Source organism: Dermacentor variabilis, unplaced genomic scaffold, assembly GCF_050947875.1.
Source record: "Dermacentor variabilis isolate Ectoservices unplaced genomic scaffold, ASM5094787v1 scaffold_12, whole genome shotgun sequence".
Lineage (NCBI taxonomy): Eukaryota > Metazoa > Arthropoda > Arachnida > Ixodida > Ixodidae > Dermacentor > Dermacentor variabilis.
In genome coordinates this window covers 9051703-9076872 of record NW_027460280.1, presented here as the reverse complement: position 1 = coordinate 9076872, position 25170 = coordinate 9051703, and the positions used below count along the sequence as shown (strand labels likewise).

Genomic DNA, 25170 nt, shown 5'->3' with positions numbered 1-25170 from the left:
AGACTAAAGGAAAAATTGTACTGTAAATTTAGATAAACGCTAACATCCATGCAATTTCTGTTCTGAAGAACGCATAGATTTTTCCAAAATCTTGGTCCAAGTTAGCTGGGACATCCTGTATATGGGTATGTGTGTGAGTGTGTGCGTGTGTATACATACATACATACATACATACATACATACATACATACATACATACATACATACATACATACATACAGGGTGTCCCAGCTAACTTGGACCAAGATTTTCGAAATACCCAAAAACTCTAGCGAAATCGTACCGACTGCATAGTAGCCGTAGTCGTATGTACTTACAGCGAGTACTTCTTCACAAAGTAGTACTTAATTAAGTACTTTTAATTAGTTAACTTTCTCATTATTGCTTGAATCGCAAACATATCGATTACAAAGTTGTAGGGCACCTTAAATAACCTCCGAATCAAGCATTTATTTCGTGCTGAAGTGGTCATGGTTGTATTTTCCAAGAAAAAACAAAAGCCCGCGAAATATGAAATAGATCCGCACTCACACGCCGCTACTCAAGCCGCTTACAAGCAACCATTGAAAGATATATGGCTGCATTCTCTCATCGCCGCATCGTACAAGGCTCCGCTATGCTTATCAATGCATCAGCGACGTGTTCTCTTAATGCCGCGACCATCACATAGCGTGAAGCCCTGTATCGAGCCGCCGCCGCTAGTAAAGCCATGTATCCGTGGCTATTCGCTTGGGAGCACTTGAGTAGCGGCACTCGAGCGTGTATATTTCAGATTTTGGATGTTTTGCGCGCTTTTGTTTTTTCGCAGGAAAAACCAACGAGACAAAGCTGAGCACTAAACAAATGATTGATTCGGAGGTTGTTTGAGGTGCCCTACAACTTTGTAATTGATGTTTGCGATTCAAGCAATAATTAAAAGTAAGTAAGTAATACTTCGTGATGAAAAAAATACTCGCTATAAGTACATACGGACTACGGCTACTATGCGGTCGGTACAATTTCTCTAGAGCGCTTTGGTATTTTTAAAATCTTGGTCCAAGTTAGCTGGGACACCCTGTGTATATTATATATATATATATATATATATATATATATATATATATATATATATATATATATATATATATATATATATATATATATATATATATATATATGGAACTTGAGTGGTGCTACAAGGTGAACATTTTTTTTGTAAACCCTGATGAAGATCGGTCCAACGATCGAAACTGTTGAAATTAAATACTTGTTCTGTTTACCTTGTAGCACCACTCAAGTTCTTTACATTTGAAAGGTAGCCTGAAAAATTCGCATATTATATATATGTGTGTGTGTGTGTGTGTGTGTGTGTGTGTGTGTGTGTGTGTGTGTGTGTGTGTGTGTGTGTGTGTGTGTGTGTGTGTGTGTGTGTGTGTGTGTGTGTGGGGGGGGGGGCATTCAGGTATGCATGTAGATGTGTATATGCATGCATTTTCTTTCTTTTTCACCTTTTTTACCAGCATCAACAAATGTGCACGTTATTCTTCCTTTTTTTCTTTGTTGGTTCACCTGCAGAAGCAACATTACTACATCATCATCATCATCATCATCAGCCTGGTTACGCCCACTGCAGGGCAAAGGCCACTCCCATACTTCTCCAACTACCCCGGTCATGTACTAATTGTGGCCATGTTGTCCCTGCAAACTTATCCGCCCACCTAACTTTCTGCCACCCTCTGCTGCGCTTCCCTTTCCCTTGGAATCCAGTCCGTAACCCTTAATGACCATCGGTTATCTTCCCTCCTCATTACATGTCCTGCCCATGCCCATTTCTTTTTCTTGATTTCAACTAAGATTTCATTAAGTCGCGTTTGTTCCCTCACCCAATCTGCTCTTTTCTTATCACTTAACGTTACACCCATCATTCTTCTTTTCATAGCTCGTTGCGTCGTCTTCAATTTAAGTAGAACCCTTTTCGTAAGCATCCAGGTTTCTGCCCTGTAGGCGAGTACTGGTAAGACACATCTATTATACACTTTTCTCTTGAAGGATAGTGGCAACCTGCTGTTCATGATCTGAGAGTGCCTGCAAAACGCACCCCAGCCCATTCTTATTCTTCTGATTATTTCAGTCTCATGACCCGGATCTGTGGTCACTGCCTGCCCTAAGTAGATGTATTCCCTTACCACTTCCAGTGCCCCGCTACCTATCGTAAACTGCTGTTCTCCTCAGAGACTTTTAAACGTTTCTTTAGTTTTCTGCAGATTTATTTTTAGACCCACCCTTCTGCTTTGCCTCTCCAGGTCAGTGAGCATGCATTGCAATTGGTCTCATGAGTTACTAAGCAAGGCAATATCATCAGCGAATCGCAAGTTACTAAGGTATTCTCCATTAACTTTTATCCCCAATTCTTCCCACTCCAGGTCTCTGACTACCTCCTGTAAACACGCTGTGAATAGCATTGGAGAGATCGTGTCTCCCTGCCTGACGCCTTTCTTTATAGGGATTTTGTTGCATTCTTTATGGGGGACTACGGTGGCTGTGGAGCCGCTATAGATATCTTTCACTGTTTTTACATACGGCTTGGCTACACCGATTCCGTAATGCCTCCATGACTGCTGAGGTTTCGACAGAATCAAACGCTTCCTCGCAATCAATGAAAGCTATACATAAAGGTTGGTTATATTCCACACATTCTCTATCACCTGACTGATAGTGTGAATATGGTCTATTGTTGAGTAGCCTTTACGGAATCCTGCCTGGTTCTTTGCTTGGCAGAAGTCTAAGGTGTCCCTGATTCTATTTGCGATTATCTTAGTAAATAGTTTGTAGGCAACTGACAGTAAGTTGATCGGTCTATAATTTTTCAAGTCTTTGGCGTCTCTTTTCTTATGGATTAGGATTATGTTAGCGTTCTTCCAAGATTCCGGTATGCTCGAGATCATGAGGCATTGTGTATATAGAGTGGCCAGTCTTTCTAGAACAATGTGCCCAATATTACATATGTGCACCCAATTGTTTCTGCACTGTATGCCCCTGCTGCTGCTTGTTGTAATGGGAGTGGGAACTCAGTCAAGCGGATTGTCCCTTTTTATCCCCCCCCCATCATTTTTTGTATTGATGGGAAATAGACATTATTATCAATAATAATAAAATTTCAGGTATTGCATTAGTTTTCAGTTGCTTTATCTACATTTTTTATTGTAGAGAGCAACATGAAAGCTTATGATGCTGCAATTCCCAATTGACAATTACACTAATTGCAGCAAACATATCAGTGACATGCTCGAAAAACGGTAGGATGACTTCTCCCATGCTGACCCAATGGGCCACCCGAGTCTGGGGGCTGAACAAGGATGACGTACAGCACCTTATAGTGCTGGACCAGGCACCTGTTCACAAGACTGAAGGAACCCGAAGTGCTCCAAGGTGGACACAGATGTGTTCCTACCAGACGGATGCATGTCAATCTTGCAGCCTGCAGGTGTGCCCTGGATCAAGCCCTTTAAGGATCATCTTCGATGCATATAGGCCAACTTCATGAGAGCAGGAGCAACTACGCCTAAGGGGAATCTGAAGAAGCCTTCCAGACAACAGATGACTAACTTTGTGGCAGAGGCTTGGGCTGCACTTTTCGAAGACAGTCCATCAGTCTTCCAAAAGTTGCGGTCTCTCCACTACCCTTAACGGTTTGGATGATGACGAGTTGAACGAGCTACTGGCGTCTGCAAATGAAGCTACAGCTTCAGCGCTGCAGCCGGGACACCGAGGGGGCTTCAAGAACGAAGCCTTCAGCATTTTTTCTGATTTAGAAAGCGATGTTTCCTTTGATGGTTTTGTTGTGGACAACAAGTAAATAAAGGTTTTCTCAGATGCCAAACACAAATATTTTCTTCCAGTTATTCCAAGAAAGCCGTTCGTGGTTTGTCATGCTCGGTTTAGGTCGAGCGGTGTGTCATCCGTGCCGCCCGGACAACCAGTTGGCCACCACTATACATACATCGCACACATGCATTCCAGTTTTGTTTGCTTACAAGTTGCTTCCAGATCTGTTTTGGCACTGATCACTTTGCCATCTTGCAACTCGGATGCCTTTCTTCTTTCTTTCGGGATGCAAGATAACCTCCCGTGATAAAAGTTGGGCATCTCATGTCAAGCCACGCTAGATGCAAACAAAAAAACGCACATTTTCTAAAAAATGCATATTTTCTATCGTTTTCCAATTTTCTTATGTTTCGTCCCCGAGACATGGCCCACTCAACTTTTTCTATGACCTACAGGTGGCAGGGGGCATGACTCGGGATATGACAGTAATACTTTTTGAAAACGACTGCACTGTCAACTTGGCGTCATATCTTAATGTAAATAATTGTATTTGGTTAATGCTGTCTAACGCCTTTCAAAAGGACTACAAAAATTGACCCTGCCAAACTGCCATCAACAGCTTTCCTTAATTGGTAAGTGAGAGATGTGAGTGTCAGATAAGTTGACTAACCAGGCCCAAATCTCAATTGGCATGAAAAAGGAATAATAAATTCATTAATGTATTTTATCAATCACCTAGAAATCAGTCTAACCCTGCGATAATGAAAGGCAGAGACAACAAAATTCCCACCACAATGAAATATTTTTCTATTCTCTGCAAACACCCACAGGATTCAATGCATAACCTTTTTCCAAACAATGAAACTTCACTAAAATGCAATTCTGCATTAAAAGACCACTTGAACAGTAAAATTTTGTTTTGACTTTTGTGCTTTAATGAGTTCGTCTGTGCCTGACAATCATGGAATGAAACTGTAAATCTGCCAACTTAGTGAATAATTAATGATAGCATCATTAATAATGATCATGCTTAAAATCACTTCAAAAGGCACGGCTGAAACAGTAAGGAATGAGTGCCAGATTGCAGAGGTTGCAACTGACAGACACTCACGTGGGCTGAAAAACCAGTGACATTGATATGCGTGCTTGTTGAATTGCCAGTTGCAGAATTTGTCTGCCATTTGCAGGATTCATCTGCTAGTTATGGTGTATTACACTATGTTGCCAGTGTCAGAATCATGGTTGCCGTCATCGTTAAGTTAAGCGAACAACTTTATGCAAGTCAGAATCGCTGCCATAGTGAATATTGGGAACCATTTTCAGTTTGGCCACAAATTGACAACTCTGTAAGCAGTAATAAAGATGAAAATGTGTGCATTGGCTACTGCAAAATGAAGAGAGCAAAATCAGCTGCTTTTTCCTGGTGTCCATTCATTCTGACCATTGCAGGCGAAGTTGACCCACTGTTGTTGAGGCCTTGTGTGGAGAAAAATGAAATGATACAGCTGCTGTGATGCCCTATCTCTTAGCTTTGCTGGACATTGCTGCATCCCATGTTGATCCCTGCCGTGTTCGGACTACTGCAACACACGGTATAATTTCATGTGGCATTCTTTAAATAACCTGCGCCCGTTTGACTTGCGACAAACAAGGACTTGGTACATGTAGGATGGGCATGGAGTGAGCGAGCAAGTGGCACGTAGGCTCCTGCCAAATCCGGCATCCCTGCATGTAGTATGTACACCCAGAAAATTCATACCCTTGTCAGGAAGTAAAAAACAAACATCTTACACAAACATTATCAACAAAAGCATATCACTGCGAGTGACAAACAGTTCACAACAGCGCACCATCCCATGACATACAGCTTTGATGACAGCGCTGATCGTGCCAGTAGGCCTACTCACTGGTCACCGCAGCAGACAGGGCTCGGGATCAGGCCAATGCTTATCTAGAGCATTTATTTTATTGTGATAGCAATTGTATGAACACTCCACATGAATTTTTGCAATCCCTGTGATAACTCCTATAACCTGGCATACTGGACTGACATATGTCCACAAAATATATGCCACATGTCCCAATGATGTCTCTCGTGGACACGCAAGGGATGACATGGAAACTGTGGCCAAACGATTATGTGAGAGACATCCGCAGGATGAATTCAACGCATTCCTAGGATGTCCTGTCAGTGGATGCTTATCCATAGGACGTCAGTGGAAAGTGTTCGTGGTCATCAAGTGAGATCTATTCCCTATGCGCATGACCCCATGCTTGTTAATTTAATTAGTAAGCGAGTGTTTACTACAATTTATAGATATGACTGTTAAACTATGTTTATGTAGTTGCCTAATACTTAGCTATCAATGCTTCGCCTTTCAGGCGAAACTGCTACTTTTTTTTTTTTGCTAACATGATTATTGTTTCTACAAGTATTTTGTGCTTTGATAAATCCAACTTATTTTTTCGATGCTGTGGGTGTGAAGAGCAAATGTGGAAGCGAGGTGAGCCACCTTACTGAGACTGTCTGTATGTCTGTCCTGTCTGCGAGACGAAATGCTGTGCTGGCATTCATGATCAGTATCTCATTAACCAATGTTGTATCTCATTCGTGATGTGTCTCTGTGCTCAGTAACACAGACAGCATAGGACTCGATCACAGTTTTCTGCTTTTAATACAGCAAATAACCAAAAAGAAGAAAGCCTGAAGTGAAATCAAGATAATATTTTGGCTTGGTAAGCAGAAATGACCTAATTGTGTGTGCTTTGGCATTGTTTATGCCTTGAGTGCAGATGATCTTACAAGACACTTCAAATTTAAGATGGCAAATAAAAGCTTTGGTCTCTCAATTTGTTCCCCCCCTCCCCCCCAGCACAGGACCTTTCACTACTTTCTAGACAAACACTCTGACTAATTCAAAAGTGGACCCCAGCCTTGGCTGCATACTCCTGGTAGTCGAGGATGAAGCATAATGTTTGCTGCAAAAAAGAAAAGGGAGACAAAAAAGAGAAAACCTGAACTGCATAATAAGTTGCTCTAAACTGTGCCCGCACTCTCACAAGTGGTGTCATATCCCACCATACAAACACGGTATCAGCCCCAGCAGCGGCGGTGATTGCATCCAACATTTGCTTTTATTACTTGTTTTATTGTTTCATTTTCTGTAAGGATAAGTGCTTTGCATTAATTTTTTATAAGACATTTACTGTTCTTTACCCTTCCCCTTTGTATTATGAAAACCCTGATGTTACAATGAATTAATGAGCAAGTAAATTAATAAATAGAAAATTGTGGAGACCCCACGCACTTTAGGAATCGACATCATGCGAATCATTTTGCAGGCAGCTGGCTATACAGCAAGGTTCGGGGTCCCTCAAAGCGCTACCAGGTTAAGCAATATGTTTGCCTAGATCCAGTATTTATTTGTGTGACGTTAGTAAAGTGAACTAGAATTAACGTGAGTATGTGACAACAGCAGCAAGACGACGATGGTGGTAACAATGCTTGCATGATTTCAACGAATGATTGAATTCATGTGAATGAGCTTGAGCTGCATGGAGGTGTGAGATGGGTAAGAAACGCAGAAACACAATGCCCACTGATGGCCATATGTGGTATCACTTGCAGGACACGAACAGCTTGACACGAAACTATGGCCCCATCTGAAGCCTGTATCCTTTTATAGCCGTTTGGATGAGTGGCAAATGTGCACTGCTCATCTTGGCCAAGCTGCGATGACGTTGCCGTAGTGGTGCAGTGCTGTGGCATTTGGACACTATGTGCACCATGAAACAGCAGGCCTCGATGTTTGATGAAGCAGTCTGGTAACAATGAGAAGGGCCACAAAAGTCCAGTACAAGCCCTTCAGGAGAACGAGGAGGTGGCGCATAGCATTCTGAAATCAACCTGCTCGTGGGATGCAACTTTCTCATGAGTGTTGATTTTGGAATGTTGGAATAGCTCAAGCACAGGTAGTATGCGAGGATCAGAGGCAAGGGTTGGAATACGAAGCTCAAATGACAATGCACCAATCATGAAGACAAGCATATAGCCGCCAGCCCAAGTTAGTAGACAACTTGGTCCACCAGGTCGGCACAAATTTTGTAATCGTAATAATGTCATGCCGTGTATGCATGCATGCATGTCATGAATCTATGTCATTATTGTCAAGCATGGCATGACATTCATGGGAATCTTGTCATGGCGTGACATACAAACATGCTGTAATATGCATTCATGGCATATGGTACGACGTGCATGTCATGACATCATTGATGTAATGCATGCATGTCACGACACGTATATCCAGAATATATCCAGTCAAATAAATGCATGTCATTTATGTCATGACATGATTGTCATTCATGTAAGGTCCATTTTTTAACAAGTTATGCATCTAGATATCCATGACATGAACGAAATGACATGTGTTACATGAATGAAATGACATGAAGTGATGGCGTTGTGGCCGTTTCTTTAACTGGATTGTGTGACGAGATATGCATTATGACATGACAAGAATGACATGGCATGACACATTCATTTACGTCAGGTCATTCACGCATGTCATGTCATTCATATCCAGATATGCATCAAGTTAAAAAAACAACCATGATCAATGTTATTTATACTGTTTATGTCATGACATATATACTATGATAAGTGCGTGCATGTCTTGTAACTAATGTCATGACGCACATGACAGGCCCTGCAATCCATGCCATTCAGGTTACGATATGCGTCATTGACGTCATGACATTTATGTCACAGCATCTACGTCAGGTCATGCATGCCTGTCATTCATATTCTGATACATACCGAGTTAAAGAAATGACCTCAACAGCATCAGATCATTAACACACATTCTTTCATGACATACATACCTTGACTAATATGTCATGTCGTAACATATCAGTCATGTTATGCATGCATGCATGTCATGCCCCCATTCTATTCTGATATATACCCTGTTGGAGAAATGACCATGATGGCATCACGATGCAAGAGGATGGATGGATGGATGGATGGATGGATGGATAGATGGATGGATGGATCGATAGATAGATAGGCACAAAGTGCCTGAGGTTTGCAAAGAATGCATCGCATTAAGTAAGTAAACAAACAAACAAACAAGCAAACAAAATAGTATTATTTATTAGGGCGAGAACAAACAGCGCTAGGACGGGACGAAGTGAGGACAGACAACATCCTAGCGCTGTTTGTTCTTGCCCTAATGATGTAGCAACCTGCAGAGTCCAGCACACTTCTTCCGTATTAAACACTTGACAAAATGTTGACATTACAATGGACCTCAAGCTGCCATATTATATTGCTTCTACACTTGGCCAGCCAAACAAATTTTTGCTGACATTCTTTCGATGCACACTGTTGGCTCTGGTTGGATCTACTACAATAAACACCACTATGCTCATGATTGGCAGTTATTGCACATCATTGGAAGGGCCCAGGACAAATATGTGAAAACATGATTTGGACTTGAGCTGTGTACATGTATATATTTCATACATGATGCGGAAGTTAGGCAAGTAGAGTGCCCGCAGAAGTCTTCACTCGCAGAGCAGTTGCTTTCTACAAACTAATACAACTTGCGGATGTTATGGTCGCATCTATGACCGCTCAATCAGTGGTTCACATCTGGGACATGCAATATTGTGAATCATACCCCATAAATGTATTAGACTTAAGGTCACGTCAAATTAGATGGTGCATACCTATATCTTTATTTCATGTGATGAACTATTGCCTGGCCTGCTATGTATCAAATGGAGTATGGCAATCAGAGTAAATTGACTATCGATAGGCTATCAAGAAAGAGTATAAATAGTATTACAATAGTTTGCTGATATTTGCTACTGATACCTGTGCTAGCAATAATAAAAAAATTTTCAGCACTGACAATCAATAAGGCTCAGTTGGTACATTTTCATAATTTTTCCACATAAAGAATGTTAAAATTCTAAATATAGTTATCACGATAGTCGTACTAAATACCAACCAGTGTTATACCAAAATAAGTTTGTTTTCATGTCAAGATGCAGTAAAAATATGTAGCAGTGGAGACATACAACACTGTCAGCACTATAGGCAAACAATGTACAAACACGGATGTCATGCTGTGCAGAGTACGTTTTCACCACTTGGCAACAGGTGCACTACGATGATGGCGTCTGCAGGAACCAAGGTGCAGCTACCGATCGTTTGCTGAGAATGATGTCTATTAAGGAAAGCATAACACGCTCACCTCCAGGTGACATCGGTCCACATCTACAGGCAGCCGGTAGTTGGATGTCATTAGGAGATGGTACGGGTACAGCTGCAAGAACAAGGACCTTTTTCACACACAGAATACCCAATTTACTATGTGGTTATGAATTGACCCAGCGGCAAATACACATTTGCACTCCAGCCAATGTGCAATTTTTGCAGCAGCATCTTGTGTTCAGGTCCCTCATCTAGCTTGGGCTGAGCCAAGCTAAAGCATAGTGTGGCTCTGGTTGCATCTATTGCAAGAAATATGACGATACAGTTACACACCATTGGAAGTGCTCACAGGATGAGAAGAAATGAGTGAAAACCTGCATTTCACAAAAAACAAGCACCTATATGTGCCTGCAAAACATGATGAAGAAACTGTGGATTCAACTTTTCGGGAGCATTATATGAAGCATAATAATGTAGAAGGGTTGAAAATTGAGTTTGTTGGCACATTGCAACATTGAGGGGTGCCAACAATGAGACAAAGAAAGACAACACACATGTGCAGACCAACAACAAGTCTTTATTTAGTTAGTTAAATGGGGTTTAATGGCGCAAAAGCGGCTAAGGCTATGCTGCGCCAAACACGAGGTGTTTTAAAATCCAGTTTATGAAGGAAAAAGCTGTGTTAGTAATCTATATTTTATGTAAAAATCCAGTGTCTAGAAATTTACGAACGTCACATAATGGGACCAGCGGATCATCACCTAAAATTAGAGCAAGGTGTAAAGGTATGTGTAGTTGATATAATTTGTGCAAAAGTGTTCGTCTGTCTGTTTCAGTCTGCATACATGTGAGTAATATGTGCATAACTGTTAGTGGCTGTTGACATTTCTCGCATGTTGGTGTGTCTTCTTTCGTAAGTAAGTAATTGTGTGTGAGGTGTGTGTGCCCAATGCGTAGTCGGCATAAAACTACTTCGATGAACCGCTCCTGATGATAGCATGACTTCCACTCGCCAACTATGGGTTTCGTGAGATGTAGCTTGTTGTCGGCACAACGGTCCCATTCGTATTGCCATTTTACCGTGAAGGCTTTTCTAATTCCACGGATGCTATCATTATATGGGAGTGTTGTGTTTGTAATGTCTTTGTGCGCTGCCATCGATGCACATGTATCAGCTGCTTCGTTACCCGGTATCGCAACATGGCTTGGAACCCAGCAGAAACGAATTGACCTCCCGTATTCGTTAAGCACCACCATGTTTAAAATGTCTCCTATCAGGGGTTCACACTCAGATTTCAGGTGTAGAGCCTTTAGTGTGCTTAAGGAATCTGTGTATATGACTGCATTTTTGTGTTTATCAGCAATAATCCTTTTAACAACAACCCATATAGCAAAAACTTCAGCTGTGGGAACAGAGGCGTGTTGTGGCAACCGAATACTTTTTTCCAAATTTCCGTTACGACCCCCACACCCACGTGTTCTTTCGTTTTAGAGCCATCAGTGTAAAATTCTATGTGGGTTTGATATTTGTCCTGAAGAGCACGGAATTCTTGTATAATGTGTTCGCGTGGGGTGTCTTTCTTCTTTAAATGTGTTAATGTCCAGTCACACAACGGTTGAAAGTCGTGCCACGGGGGCAAACGCTTTGGCTTTCTGGCAACCTGGAGCACTTCGCGAGGAATGTCGTAATCCCGGACATATTCCTCATATCACAGGACAAACGGCTTAATCATGTTCGGTTTAATTGTATAGTGTAGGCGTGAGTTGCATTGTGTGAGGATGTTGTAGCAATGTGTTGCGGTGATGGCTGAACTCTGAGTATGTAAGAGAAAGTGAGTAATGCTCTGAGCTGCTGTAATGAGGGTTCACTACACTCAACGTATAAACTTTGAATAGGTGACGTTCTGTAGGCACCACTGGCCAGTCGCAGTCCAAGGTTATGTACTGGATCAAGTCGTTGGATGTAGGACTGTCTGGCTGAGCCGTAAACAATGGAGCCGTAGTCTAAAAGGCTACAAACAAGAGACCGGTAAATATGTAAAAGACAGGTTCGGTCGGAACTCCAGTGCTTATGAGATAACACTTTGAGGATATTCAATGCTTTATTTGCCTTAATCTTTAGTGCTTTAATGTGGGCAAGGAAGTTTAGTTTTTTGTCAAAGATTACTCCCAAGAACTTATATTGTTTTACCGGCAGCACAAGATCATTCAATTTTAAATCCAGGTCTATAGTCGGATACAACTTTAGAAAAAGGGGAGGCCCCGCCCAGATGACCGAAGCGCGACAGCTGATTGCCTCCGCGACTAAAATAGTCCCGCTCGAAACATTGTGCTGCTGAAATGCTTAATTCACGGTATAAATAAAGAGTTTTGCATTTTAATGACTGGTTTATTAAAGCTCTCATGTGCTACAGCACATGCTGGATAGCGGCAGAAAAATAACCCTGTGCCTTTCACAAGGCTGCCCGTCGTCTGCTCTTTAGCTTCATTGCAAGTGACAAAAGTAGAAAGAGCAGCTCTGCAACGCTTTTGCGCTTGTTCACTTGTACACGGCGTATCTACTACTCGTTTCTCAAGCTTAAAATGAATCAGTTGCTATCGAAAAAGTACTTATATAAAACAATGCATTTATCGCAACCATTACAAACCTGGGGCGAGAATACGGTCGAGGCAGGAAGGTGCAAAAATGCTTCATTCATCGTTTTGAATAAATACTCTTGGTTTTAAATAGCATAAAATTTATATTTTTTGGTTTTGTGTTTTCACAATTTCACAGCACGCATTCTACACCTTGCGCGTGCAGTGAGAACTGGTGGACAGCAATCAATCGACGGTGCTACACAACGCTCGAACACCGTTGCTAGACGCTCGGCTATCTCACAGCTGACAATAGAGAGGGTTAGCTTGTCCGGTATTCCGGTAAAACGCAGGCGGACGGGGCGGACGGGACAGCAACACGATTATTCCAGTGCCAAAAATTTACACGAGCAGCGACGAGGAATACGCTCGGTTAATGCAATATTAACTGTTTCTGTCTGTTTGAGCACTGCGCCACCAGGTGGCTGCACCATGCAGACCGCTCGACCGCTCAGGTTTACACCTCCGCCCCAACACCCGTCCACCTGTGTTTTACCGGAATACCGGAAAAGCTAAATCTCTCTATTAATAGTTCACGCTAAGTTAACGGCGACAAATCTTTGCGTTGAAGGCTTCTTCTGCAAATAGTTTCTGTTGCGCGCACTTTTCTGATTTCTCCTCAGAATGGTTTTGCTCCATCACTTCACCCCGTCCGACGAAAAATGCAGCGACACAGTATACGAACACACCCGCTGCTACCGTAGGCACCAGTCTTTGGAAAACTTTCTCGCCGTAACTTCACTCGGGAGTGAAATAAAACAACATGGAACAAGCACGCAGGATGTGTGTTCGCAGCGGTCGCCACGGGATCTTGTTTACAGGCAAAGCATAGCGCAGCGCCAGCGATGCTCGCTGCAATGTTTTTGCCGGATCACGGCTCAGAATAAATGCACGCGGCACAAATGGGGCATCGTAAGCTCGCAGTAATATTTCCGGCATGATAGACCATCACAAACAGTTCTGGAATTCACTCTGACGAGGGGCTGAAGCACACAGCTGACGCGACCTCGCCCAGTTCGAAGCGCGGGCGGCCATCTTCTCCGTCGGCGGGGTCACCGGCCGTCTGGCTCATGACGCGTGTCCAGAGCGCGCGCCCATTGGTGGATGCTCGTGTGCCTCCGCCTCGAAGGAGTAAACGCCCCCGTTTTTCTAAAGTTGTATCCGACTATAAGTATAACCCCCGTTTTTGCGAAAAATAGCACTGTAACAGTTTTCTGAGTAGAGAAGCGGAAGCCATTTTTCTCAGCCCAATCCATTAGTTTATTTATTGTTATCTGGAGCTGCCTTTCACAGGTTGGTAAGTTTGAGGCGCGGCACGCTATTTGCAGATCATCGACGTATATGGAGTGCATAACAGAGGTGGGAATGACTTTGTTGATAGAGTTCATTTTTACTATAAAGAGTATTGTGCTAAGTACGCAACCCTGTGGCATGCTGTTTTCCTGGATAAACGTGCATGAGAGCGCAGTGCCTAGACGGATTTGGAATGTTCTGTTGGACATAAAATCTGTGATACAGTTAAGCATTTTGCCACGGATTCCTAACGTGGTGAGGTCACGTAAAATTCCAAACCTCCACGTGGTGTCATACGCTTTTTTTAAATCGAAGAACACTGCCAGGCAGTGCTGTTTGTGTAAGAATGCTTCACGTATTTCATGTTCAAGTCGGACGAGGTGGTCTGTCGTTGAACACCCTTTTTTATAGCCGCTCTGATGAAAATCAATGGAAATCCGTATATGAAGCGTGAAAGTTAATTTGGCATTTACGACACTTTCATACGATTTCGCCAAACAGCTTGTCAGGGCAATGGGTCGAAAGCTGCTTGGGATGTGGGAGAATTACCTGTTTTTAAAAAAGGCACAACTATTGTGTTTTTCCACCCTTTTGGCATGATTCCTGATTCAAATACTTTGTCGAAAAATTTAAGGAGGGCATCTACGGATGCTGGGGACAGGTGTGCAAGCATGGAATAATGGATCTGGTCAGGACCTACTGCCGTTTTCTTGCCAGCACAGAGAACCCTGTTAAGCTCTTGTAACATAAATGGAGCATTGTATTTGTCCCTTGACATACAAGTAGTTGGTAGTTTCTCTTTTTCTGCCGACAGTTTGTATTTTAAGAACCTGTTTGTATAGTTAGCCGAGCTAGAGACGTTATAGAAATGTTCCCCAAGTATATTCGCTTGTTCTTGTAGTGTTGTCTGAGTGCCTGAAGGTGTGAGTATGGGTATTGTGTATGGTGAGTAGTCCCCCTTAAACTTCCTGACCTGGTCCCACACCCTTTTGGATATGACGTTGCTATTAATTGTAGATACATATTTCTGCCAAGACATTTTTCCGCCTGTCTCCGAATAAATCGAACTTTCGCTTTGGCTTGTTTGAAATTGAGAAAATTGTTTTGTGTTTGGTATCTGCGTAAAATTCCCCAGGCCTTGTTTTGCTGCTTTTTTGCTACGGTGCATTCACGTGTCCACCAAGGATTCAGGTTTTTCCGAACCACACCAGAAGATTGCGGAATGGCCTTTTCAGCTGCAGAAACTATGCAATTGGTAAACTTTTCATGAATTTCCTCAATGCTTAGGTCTGTTAAAATAAGTTCCTCCAGCCTGGCACTTTCCGTAAAAACAGCCCAGTCGGCCATTTGTATCTTCCAGTGGCATGGTTTGTGGGATATAATGGGTAGTGTTGATGTAAGGTGGATTAAAGCAGGTAAATGATCTGCCATATGGATTCTCCAGTACGTCCCATTTAACATCGCTAAAGATATCCAGACAGCAAAATGCTAAATCAATGCAGCTAAAAGTACGTGAACTCGGTGAAAAATGAGTTGGTGCACCTGAATTTAAAAGACAGATGTTGTTTGTTAAAATGAAATCTTTGATAAGTTGTCCTCTTTGGTCATTCTTATCGCTGCCCCAAAGAGTGCAATGAGCATTAAAATCTCCAACTAAAACAAAAGGCTCCGGCAGCTGGCTAATTAAATTTTCCATGTCTCGAGTTGTGAAATGGGTATGGGGAGGGATGTACAACAAATAGATGGTGACAGTCTTAAAAGTTAAAACAGTGACAGCTACTGCCTCGAACGCAGTTTTAGTGAAATGTTCCGTGCTTGAACGACAATAGCGACACCTCCTGATAGGCGACTGGAGTGCTCGCAGTCCTTTCTTATGACTGTGAAGCCTTTAAGAAAATTTGCATGCTTTGGTCCTAGGTCCGTTTCTTGAAGGCAGAATGCCACTGGTGATAACTTGTTTATAATATCTTTGATGTCACCTAGATTGTGAATTAGGCCTCTGCAATTCCAATGAATGATGAAAGCCATGTTACTGGGATTGGAAAAAAAGTTACTTATGTGTGTGAGCTTATAAGTTGTAGGTGACATGTATTTAAAGCTGATTACTCTTATGAAAGGTGGTAACCGTTCAGGTTACCTTTCCTTTTCTCAGCGAAGGTATAATATGCTTATCCTTTTGTAAGCGCTCCAAGGAACGCTGGTCTTTTGGCGCCAATGATGCCGGGATTTTCGGATCGACCTCCATCGCCTTTTCCGAGGCACTGGACGATCGAGAGCCAGGCGCCGAGACGCGCGTCTCGGGCCGTGGGGTACGGTTCAACTTCGGGCCCTGCGGCACTGTGGTCTGCTGGGCCGTCTTCGTTGCTGATGGAGCAGCACTGGCTGCAGCCACCAAGGGGGCGGTTGGGGTTTCTACAGGGGGACGGTTGGGGTTTCGCAGGAGGGTCCAACCCTCGTGTGCTCGGATATGTGGCGTCGCAACGCACCAAACGCCTGCTGACGCAGACGCCCCTGCGGGGTACAAGTTTTTATTTGAAGGAACACATGTACTAAAATATTTACTGACATAATTTAGCATCCTACTAGGACTTACCAGTAATAATCAAATGAAATGTGTAGAAATCCAAAATTTGGGAAAAGAGCCATGAAAAAAAAGTAACCCACTTGGCCGCAGCAAAATGCCACAAATAAAACTGGCACTGTTCAACAAAATGAAACCTACAAAACTGAATCAAAAGAGCAACATTGAAAAGGCACATAATAAAGATGATAAGGATTGCTTTTTCAGTTTGTTCTGTGCTTCTTCAAAATATATTCACACCAACTAGCCCAATTTTCAATTTGAGGATTGAAGCTAGGACCACAGCCAGACTTGTACAAAATTTTTATATACAGTTAAACTCTATATAATGAAATATTTAAGTTTCCCTAACCGCTTGTCCACAGAACACAACATATTTAGTACCTCAATATACCAAAGTGTTTTTGCATGCGATTTCAATTTAACAAGATTTCATTGTCATTGTAAAGGAATGCCGAGACAATAAAAGGAAACTTCCGCGGAGGCAGATGGTCAAATGACTGACTTACGAACCACTGCTTGCAAACACACCTCTCAAATTGTGCCTCACGCGACAAGTGCAACCACCAAAGTGGAGCCACATCCTCTTCTGTATAAAGTCAAATTGCAATAACATCCTATCATGCCCCGCGCACTGTGTGTTTCAGGTGCGAGTGAAAATGTGCGAGGGTGAGACAAGAAAGATGGTGGCTTCATGAGTGCCACCTTCCTGCGCGAGCAAAGGGAAAGGGGAGCTCACTCGCAGTGAGGCAATCCAGCGAATGCAAGAAGGCGAGGGGGTTGGCATGCACCTTGGCCATGGCCGCGCATGGCTGCAAGTGCGGCTAAATGCAGATGCAGCCGCGCACCCTGCTTTAGGGGTAATCTGCCGCGTGCACAAAGAGTGGGAGTGCCTGGACGGTATGGCATCATGTATGCTGTCTTCCTGCACGTTTAGTATTGGAGGTTGCGTAATCTGGAGTTTCGAAAACCCATTGGAGCCAGAGGCAGATGAAGCATTTGCTCCCCTCTGCCGGCACTTTGCATGATAGCGTCGTCCCAATGTGGGCGATGCTATCAGCCGTGAGGGCGGAGTGCACGTGAAAGCGTGGCTGGCTTCGCTGTGAAGGTATCGTCGATGTGGCATGAAACCGTATCATTCGTCGCCAACTCCCAAATTCATCTAAATGTATTGTTTTCTCATTCAAATGTGCTTTGTTTGACTGCTCGATAATTTGGATAATTCTGTGGCCCCTTATCGCAGAATAAAAATCGATCAGCAACTGTTCTTATTTGCATAAAAGGTCAAATTCCAACAACACGAAATTTCAACATAACGAAGCAAATTGCCGATTTTACAGACTCCGTTATATAGAGGCTTAACTGTATATAATTTTTACCTATGTATTTTTAATTTTCAGATGTACATGCACGCACACTCTTTCGCTCAATTTCCATTTGTACTGTTGACCGAACACTGGTTGCTAGAAATCAGTTTCTTTGACCAGGTACTTTTCTTATCCTCCACCACTCCAGAGAGACTAGATGAATAGTCCTCGACAGATTGTTTGCTTTTTCTCTCACGATGTTGCTTTGCCTCCCGTGTCATTTTCAGTTCGTTTTCTTTGACAAACTTAGCCATACCATGAATCTCCTTCCCCATGAAGGGTACACCAAAACGCTCCCAAAGAAGGCCTTGACGTCAGGTCCCCTTGATGAAACACGCTAGCATAAAGCAACATTCCTTGTTTGTCCTTTCAATTTCAGTTTTTGTGTGTGTGTAGTGCAAACCAATGATTATTGCATGTGTCACGAAAACTTGGTTGTTCTGTTAGAGCAGCAAATTCCTTCGAAAATAAGTTACTGTATTTTATATTTTCATAACAATGACTCTTTAGTGTCGATTTACACAGACCTACTATAGGTAATACATTAAGCTAACCAAAGATAGGCTTCACGTGTGCATCATAGGGAAAATTGATAATTAAACAAATAGCCTTCTTCTGTAGGAAAAAAAAAAGAAAAAAAAAAGCCCCTTTAGAATTGTGATTACGAAAGTTGTTCTCCTCCCAAGATGGCAATAACTCATCGTCGAAAGGAACATTGAGTTATAGGGTAGTAATTTAACTTTTTCAGGAAAAAGAAAATGTAGGCGTAATAGCATTCTAAAGTACACGAAAGGCTTCAACAAATTGAGTCAATGTTGTGGCAATCACAATAAAACTTTTGGTGAAAATGCAGTACGAGACATTTTACAGAAGGCACAAGCTGAATTGGAATTTCTGAGGGCAAGACTTACTAGTTTCTTTTTTGTTTTTGCATGATATTGTTATGTGCTATTCCCGCACACTGAAGCACGCATCCTGCCGAGCATGGAAGAATGCGCCAGAAAGACTGTGAAAACGACGATCGGAGGTGGTGTTGTTCTGCCATCTAGCCCAGAGCAGCCTCTCTCTGTATATAGTTTGTACAAAAATACAATTTCTTATCCCTTTTGGCTGCTCTCATCCCTGTGGCAATATAAGACTGTTTTTGCTTTACAAGTATTTAAAAGAGCAATTTATGTGAACTCTAATGGTTTAGTACCATTAACATTTTTCTTCTTGCAAATGTAACCCACAGCTTCCTGGCTTTAAATGGAATAGCCATTGTAATAGAAGAAACTTGTAACTCAGATTTATATTTTCTCTATTAATTGATAAGCTTAGCAGAATCACTGCAATCATAAGCTGCAACCAGATTTTGCTTTTGGGGCCACTGCAGATGCTGGAGTGGTTGTTTTGTATGTGGGCCTTCTCACTTGTGCACATGCATCTTCCTCCAGTGTGGGTTGCCTGAAATAAATTCCGTTGGAAGTATATGCCTGTGCTATCCTTCTTGACCATGTCATTTTTCCACTATTCTTAAGCTTATATGAATGACGCTGTATTATTCTAATGTAAGTGGTCATAATAGGCTGTGTTGTTGTATCAAGTGTCAACATTCAGGGCACCTGTTTCAAGCATATACTTTGTCATAAAACGCGGGGCGTACCATGGAAGGGCCAAGAACTGGTATTAAAAGCACAGCCATGACCATATATTAGGCCAAGACAGAACTTTCACATCCTAGCATGAAGTCACAGTACCGTTTAAGAAACTACATGGTGGCACCAGATAGTAGTATTGCGTTTTGCTTTTACATGTAAAAATATCAGATGCAACTTTTATCTGTTTAGCAGATGCATGCAATATTTCACACAAATGGTGCAAGCTTAATTGTGGGACAAGAGATCAGGCTGAGACAGTAATCAGCACTTCTGGGTATGTGGTGAGTAGAATATTGATCATGTATTTTTTGTCACTAGGTATTTTGCTTTCTCTGTACATGAATAATATGATTAAGAGGTACCTTTTTATTAGCAAAGTGCAGATAAGAGTAAGAACCCATTCTTTTTTTGTGTGCTGAATGAATTTTGGCAGTCATTCTTTCTCTTACATCAGATTGATAACTTTATCAGACTTTTGTAAATAACTTAATGAAATTCCTCAGAATAAAATAATCTTTAAACTTGAAATTATAACTACCCCAAAGTTTATTCATGCGAAAGTGTCAAATGGCCTATCGAGCGAATAAGCCGGTGTTTGTTGTCTGGTGCAGCGAAACGGCACCTAAATTCCCATTGGCTCTGATGCCAATGGTGCAGAGTGGGTGAAAAACCACCACCTGCTGCTGCAGTAGCACACCAGGCGTTGCATGAGGTGAGAAGGCATCGCTGCAATGCCATGTCACCCTCGCTCTCGGAAGCCCATGCTATCCATGTGCTCCTTGTCCGCGCAAACTCTCGCCTGTGTTCTAACTGTGCCTCGATAATTGCCATAAATTAATGCAAAAAAGAAAAAACAATAAGATAGACACAAAAAAATGCTGGCAGTAGTGAGTTTCGAAACTACGACACCACACTCGGAAGTCAAGTTTCTTGCACACTGGGCTAAACGAGTGCCTCCTAGACGGCAGGCCTCTATGCTCTGCTTTATGACATCATGCTATTTGGACTGAAATTTCCACTGCCAAGCCCAGCGAGATGAGAGCGGTGACGTAAAAATCCCCGCGGCTTACTTGGAGCACCCCCACTACATTTTATGGCAGTTGTGCGAGGTAGCATGACGTCACGGATGGATGTGCACTAGGAATGTTTAGCTTTGTTAAAAAATTTGTGCGCTCATGCTCGTAATACCAACGTCGCAAATTCCCGCCTCATCCGGCCCACAGATTAATACAGCTGCTTCCGTGCCGTGGTCGTGTCTTCGACTGTGTGGGAATTGACTTGTACAGGCCACTACTGCTAACACCTGCTGGCAAACGATGGATTACTGTCGCAGTTGATCACCTTACAGGGTATGCTGAAACAGCCGCTCTACCTGCAGCCACCCCCAGTGCCGTTGCATCCTTTCTGCTCCATCATTTCGTTCTTCATCATGGCCCACCTGGGGAACTGCTGAGCAATAGAGGCTGCGTGTTTTTGTTGCAGGTGGTTAAAGCTCTGCTTGCTCAATCTCGCGTTGTTCACTGAACCACCATGCGGTACCATCCTCAAACTACAGTAACATTCGTTAAACCGTGCCTGCTTAAACAGTAGTTTCATTTTAAAAGTAGTAAAGTCAAATCCTCGACTCAGAGGCCATTGAACATAATGCATTTTGACGTAATAGTTCTGCGGAAACCTGCAAGGTGGAGAGAAGTAATTAATAAAGGGAAAATGAACTTCGAGTTGTTGATGAATTTGACTTTGCCCTGCCATCTACTAGCCACTTGGTAGTCCCGGGTTCGAGTCCCGGACCACGACAAATTTTTCTTCAACTGCGAGGCTTTTTCTTTTGAGGAACCCGTATGGGTTTCCTTTGTAGCAATTTGCTACACTTGGGTGGATGTCTTATTTTCCCTTTATTAATAATGTGTTTTATATACACATAAACCGTACCAGCTTATTGTGTATGTATCAGTGAACACTTAGCATTTCCACTTTTCGTCGCAAAATCAGGGTGGTACGTTGGCCCAGCAGTGCTCATGAAACAGCGCTTCTGAAAAACTAGTGCGACGAGCGCGGCGCAAAAGTGATGCTGACGAAGTGGAAGCCACCTGACTGGCTATAATGCTGTTTGCAGCGTATGCTGGATGAGCGGGTGGAGGTCTCTGGCAGCCGCTGTTCAACGCGATACACAAAATTTAGAAATTACGAGTATCGTAACCATCAGTTAATTTTATTACAGATCAAATGCTTTGCTATGACCAACGCTATGAATAGTCCTGCACGTGCTTGAACACAGGAACTTTGCAAAGAGTGTAGCTAAGATCTGACTTCAGCAGCTGAATGCTAGATTAAATAATGTGCCACAATGTCAGCTCGTATTTGTCATCATGAATGTCACAAGCAGCAGATTAATCAAGAAAGCATAAGCTTCAGAGTGTCACCTGCATCAAGGTAGTACAAGCCTACGCTCAAACGTCCAGTCACGATGACGAGGAAGCAGATCAGTTTTATGCAGATGTTGAATTAGCGATGAGAAAAGTGCAAGCCCAGTATACTGTAGTAATGGGCGACTTCAATGCAAAAGTGGGGAAAAAGCAGGTTGGTGAACAAGCAATTGGCAACTACGGCATTGATTCTAGGAACACTAGAGGAGAGATGCTGGTAGAATTCACAGAAAAGAATAAGCTGCGAATAGTGAATACCTTTTTCAGGAAACATAGCAACAGAAGGTGGGACCTGGAAAAGCCCTAATGGTGAAACAAGAAATGAGATTGATTTCATACTTTCTGCCAATCCCAGCATATTGAAGGATGTAGAAGTGATAGGTTGGGTAAAGTGCTGTGATCATAGGTTAGTAGGGCTAGGATTCACCTCAATTTGAAATGAGTGAGTAAAATTCGTCAACAAAAAACAGGTAAACTCAGAGGCAGTAAGGGTAAAAGCAGACAAAGTCCTTTTTGTCCCTCGTCTATGTATGCGCTGTAAGTGACAATTGAGACAAATTTAGGCTGGTACTTGCAAACAAATATGCAGCCTTAGAACAGCGAGATGATGAAGATGACGTCGTCATCATCATCATCAGCCTGGTTACGCCCACTGCAGGGCAAAGGCCTCTCCCATACTTCAACTACCCGGGTCATGTACTAATTGTGGCCATGTTTTCCCTGCAAACAGATGACAATGAGGTAGAGAAAGATGACAAAGAGACAAAGAGGTAATGAATGAAACCGTAATAAGGCTGGCTTCAGAGGCAGCTACTGAAGTGAGAGGCAAGGCACCAAGGCAACCAGTAGGCAAGCTCTCCGAAGTAACCAAGGACCTAATAAAGAAATGACAAAGAATGATAGTGTCCAACTCAAGAGATAAAATAGAATTCATAGAACTGTCAAAACTGATCAATTAAGGCGAAAATAAGGCATATTCAGAATTATAACGTGAGAAAGGCAAGCCGCAAAAAATGGACGCAGCCTGATATCAGTGAGAAGGAAACTTGGCATAGGACAAACCAAGATGTATGCACTGAAAGATAAGCAGGGTAATATTGATACATGTATATTGAGTGTTTCTTGTGGACGATACTGATTGGGACCTTGCCTTGCCCTATGGCACTTTTGCATATATTTCTTCACGTCACGACACTGCCGGTTATTCCCCATTCTTTCTGTTGTTCGGCCGAGAACCCACATTGCCACTGGACGTATCCATTCCATCCGCCGCAGCTGAGACCAGCGAGTATGCACAAGACGCCATCACCAGGGCAGCCCAAGCACGCGAAAGTGCCCGCGCTCTCCTCCTGACCTCGCAAAAGAAGCACCAGCATTTGTACGATTGTCAACACAGAGGCGTCCACTTTTCGCCTGGATCTCTGGTACTCACGTGGTCCCCGACTAGTCACGTTGGCCTGTCAGAAAATCTGCTGTCTCGGTACACGGGCCCATATCGAGTGCTGCGTGCCATCATTCCAGTAATCGTCCGTCAGTACCAGTGCCTCACCTGCCCCAAATTCCACTGATGTTGTACATGTCGTACGCCTGAAACCATATTACTCTCTTGTTATCACCAATATTTAGACGCACTGGGACGGTGCTTCCGCTGCCGAGGATAATGATACATGCATATTGCGTGTTTCTTGTGGACGATGCACGCAGGCGCCCCGACAAAGACTACAAACGCTTTCTGGCTCTCGAGCTGTCGGCTGAACTGGCCAGTGCTGCATTATCTTTTGTAAATATACTTTGTAAATAGTCTCCAGTTTTTAATGCTTCGTTCGCTTAACGTTTTGGTGGAGGGTGCCGTTCCCCGTCCTCCCCATGGAGCTTTGCAGTGGCCGCACCATCCTGCTTTCTGCTATGGCTCCCGGTGGCGACACCTCGTCTACTACTCCTGTGACCCCGACAACAACGTACATTACGGTAAGTAATCCCCGCAATCCTGGCAAATTCTTTGGCCAAGATAATATAGATGTTGAGGACTGGCTCAGCCTTTATGAGCGTGTTAGCCGAAACAACTGCTGGGATCCTACCACTATGCTAGCGAATGTCCTATTCTACTTGGATGGAACTCCTCGTGTCTGGTTCCGGACACACGAGGACGAGATATCTAGCTGGGATGCTTTCAAGGAGAAGCTCAGCGACCTCTTTGGAAATCCTACCGGTCGGCAGCTGGCTGCTAGAAAAGTGCTTGCTACCCGAGTTCAGTCTTCTACTGAATTGTATGTCTCGTACATACAAGACGTGCTCGTTCTTTGCCGGAAAGTCGACGACAAAATGGCTGAGGTTGAGAAAGTCGGCCATGTACACAAAGGGATCGTGGACGATGCGTTCAACTTGTTGATATTCAACGTGTCCACCATCGACGCCATTGTCAAGGAATGCTGCCACGTCATTCCACAGTTCTCCCGGCTCCCGAACACGGCTACTACGTCATCTCGTGTCGACCTTACTGCTTCACCACCTTTAAATGAGCATGGCACATGTATTGTTCGCCACGAGATCAAGGCTACAAAATCTGCGCCGTTCCATCTACACCCACTTGACCCCACCATTGACCAACCAGCCCCAGCGATTTCTCTCATTCAGGCAGTTATGCAGCAAGAATTTGCCATCCTTGGTTTTCCTGCTGCCTGCTCCACTGCTCCATCTCCCGACCTGACGCCCGACCAGCGCCGACAGCGATCTGTATTCCCTCTGAGATACCGTATTTATTCGCATAATGATTGCACTTTTTTGTCAAAAAAATTGATGCAAATTCAGGGGTGCGATCATCACGCGGGTTAAATTTCCCATGAAAAGAAACATTTTCTTTTTTCATCCCGCATTTGCTGCGCGATGACATGCAGGTAGCTGCCGCTGTCAGTGCAGGACACCAAAACAAAAATGGCGGCCGGAGGAGCAAGCCGAACGTGCCAAACGCGATTATTTCTTTTTTCTCGTGAGTACATTACCCGCATTGAAACAGTTTCTTCCGTACCAGTGATGAATATTATCGTTAATATCGGCAAGTTTGCGACAATAACATAGCCATGTCCACTTTAAGAGGACAGAAACAGAGATGGGCGCGCTTAGCTGTCAGTGACATAGAAACACACGGCGGGCATGCTGTGGAAACTGCGGCACTTGTTTTCACTGCTATCCTAATATGGCA

At 43.1% G+C, this 25170-nt stretch overlaps 1 protein-coding gene across 5 annotated transcripts in view; it reads right to left on the bottom strand.

Annotated features, from left to right (window-relative positions):
* Window positions 1–25170, bottom strand: part of Unc-115a (actin binding LIM protein Uncoordinated 115a) — a 593933-nt gene that overhangs the window by 27464 nt on the left and 541299 nt on the right. For all 5 annotated transcript variants that reach the window (XM_075676601.1, XM_075676600.1, XM_075676598.1 and 2 more), the window contains one exon: window positions 10068–10139. In XM_075676601.1, the coding sequence (XP_075532716.1) occupies window positions 10068–10139 (72 nt within the window). The remainder of the gene's footprint in view (window positions 1–10067; window positions 10140–25170) is intronic.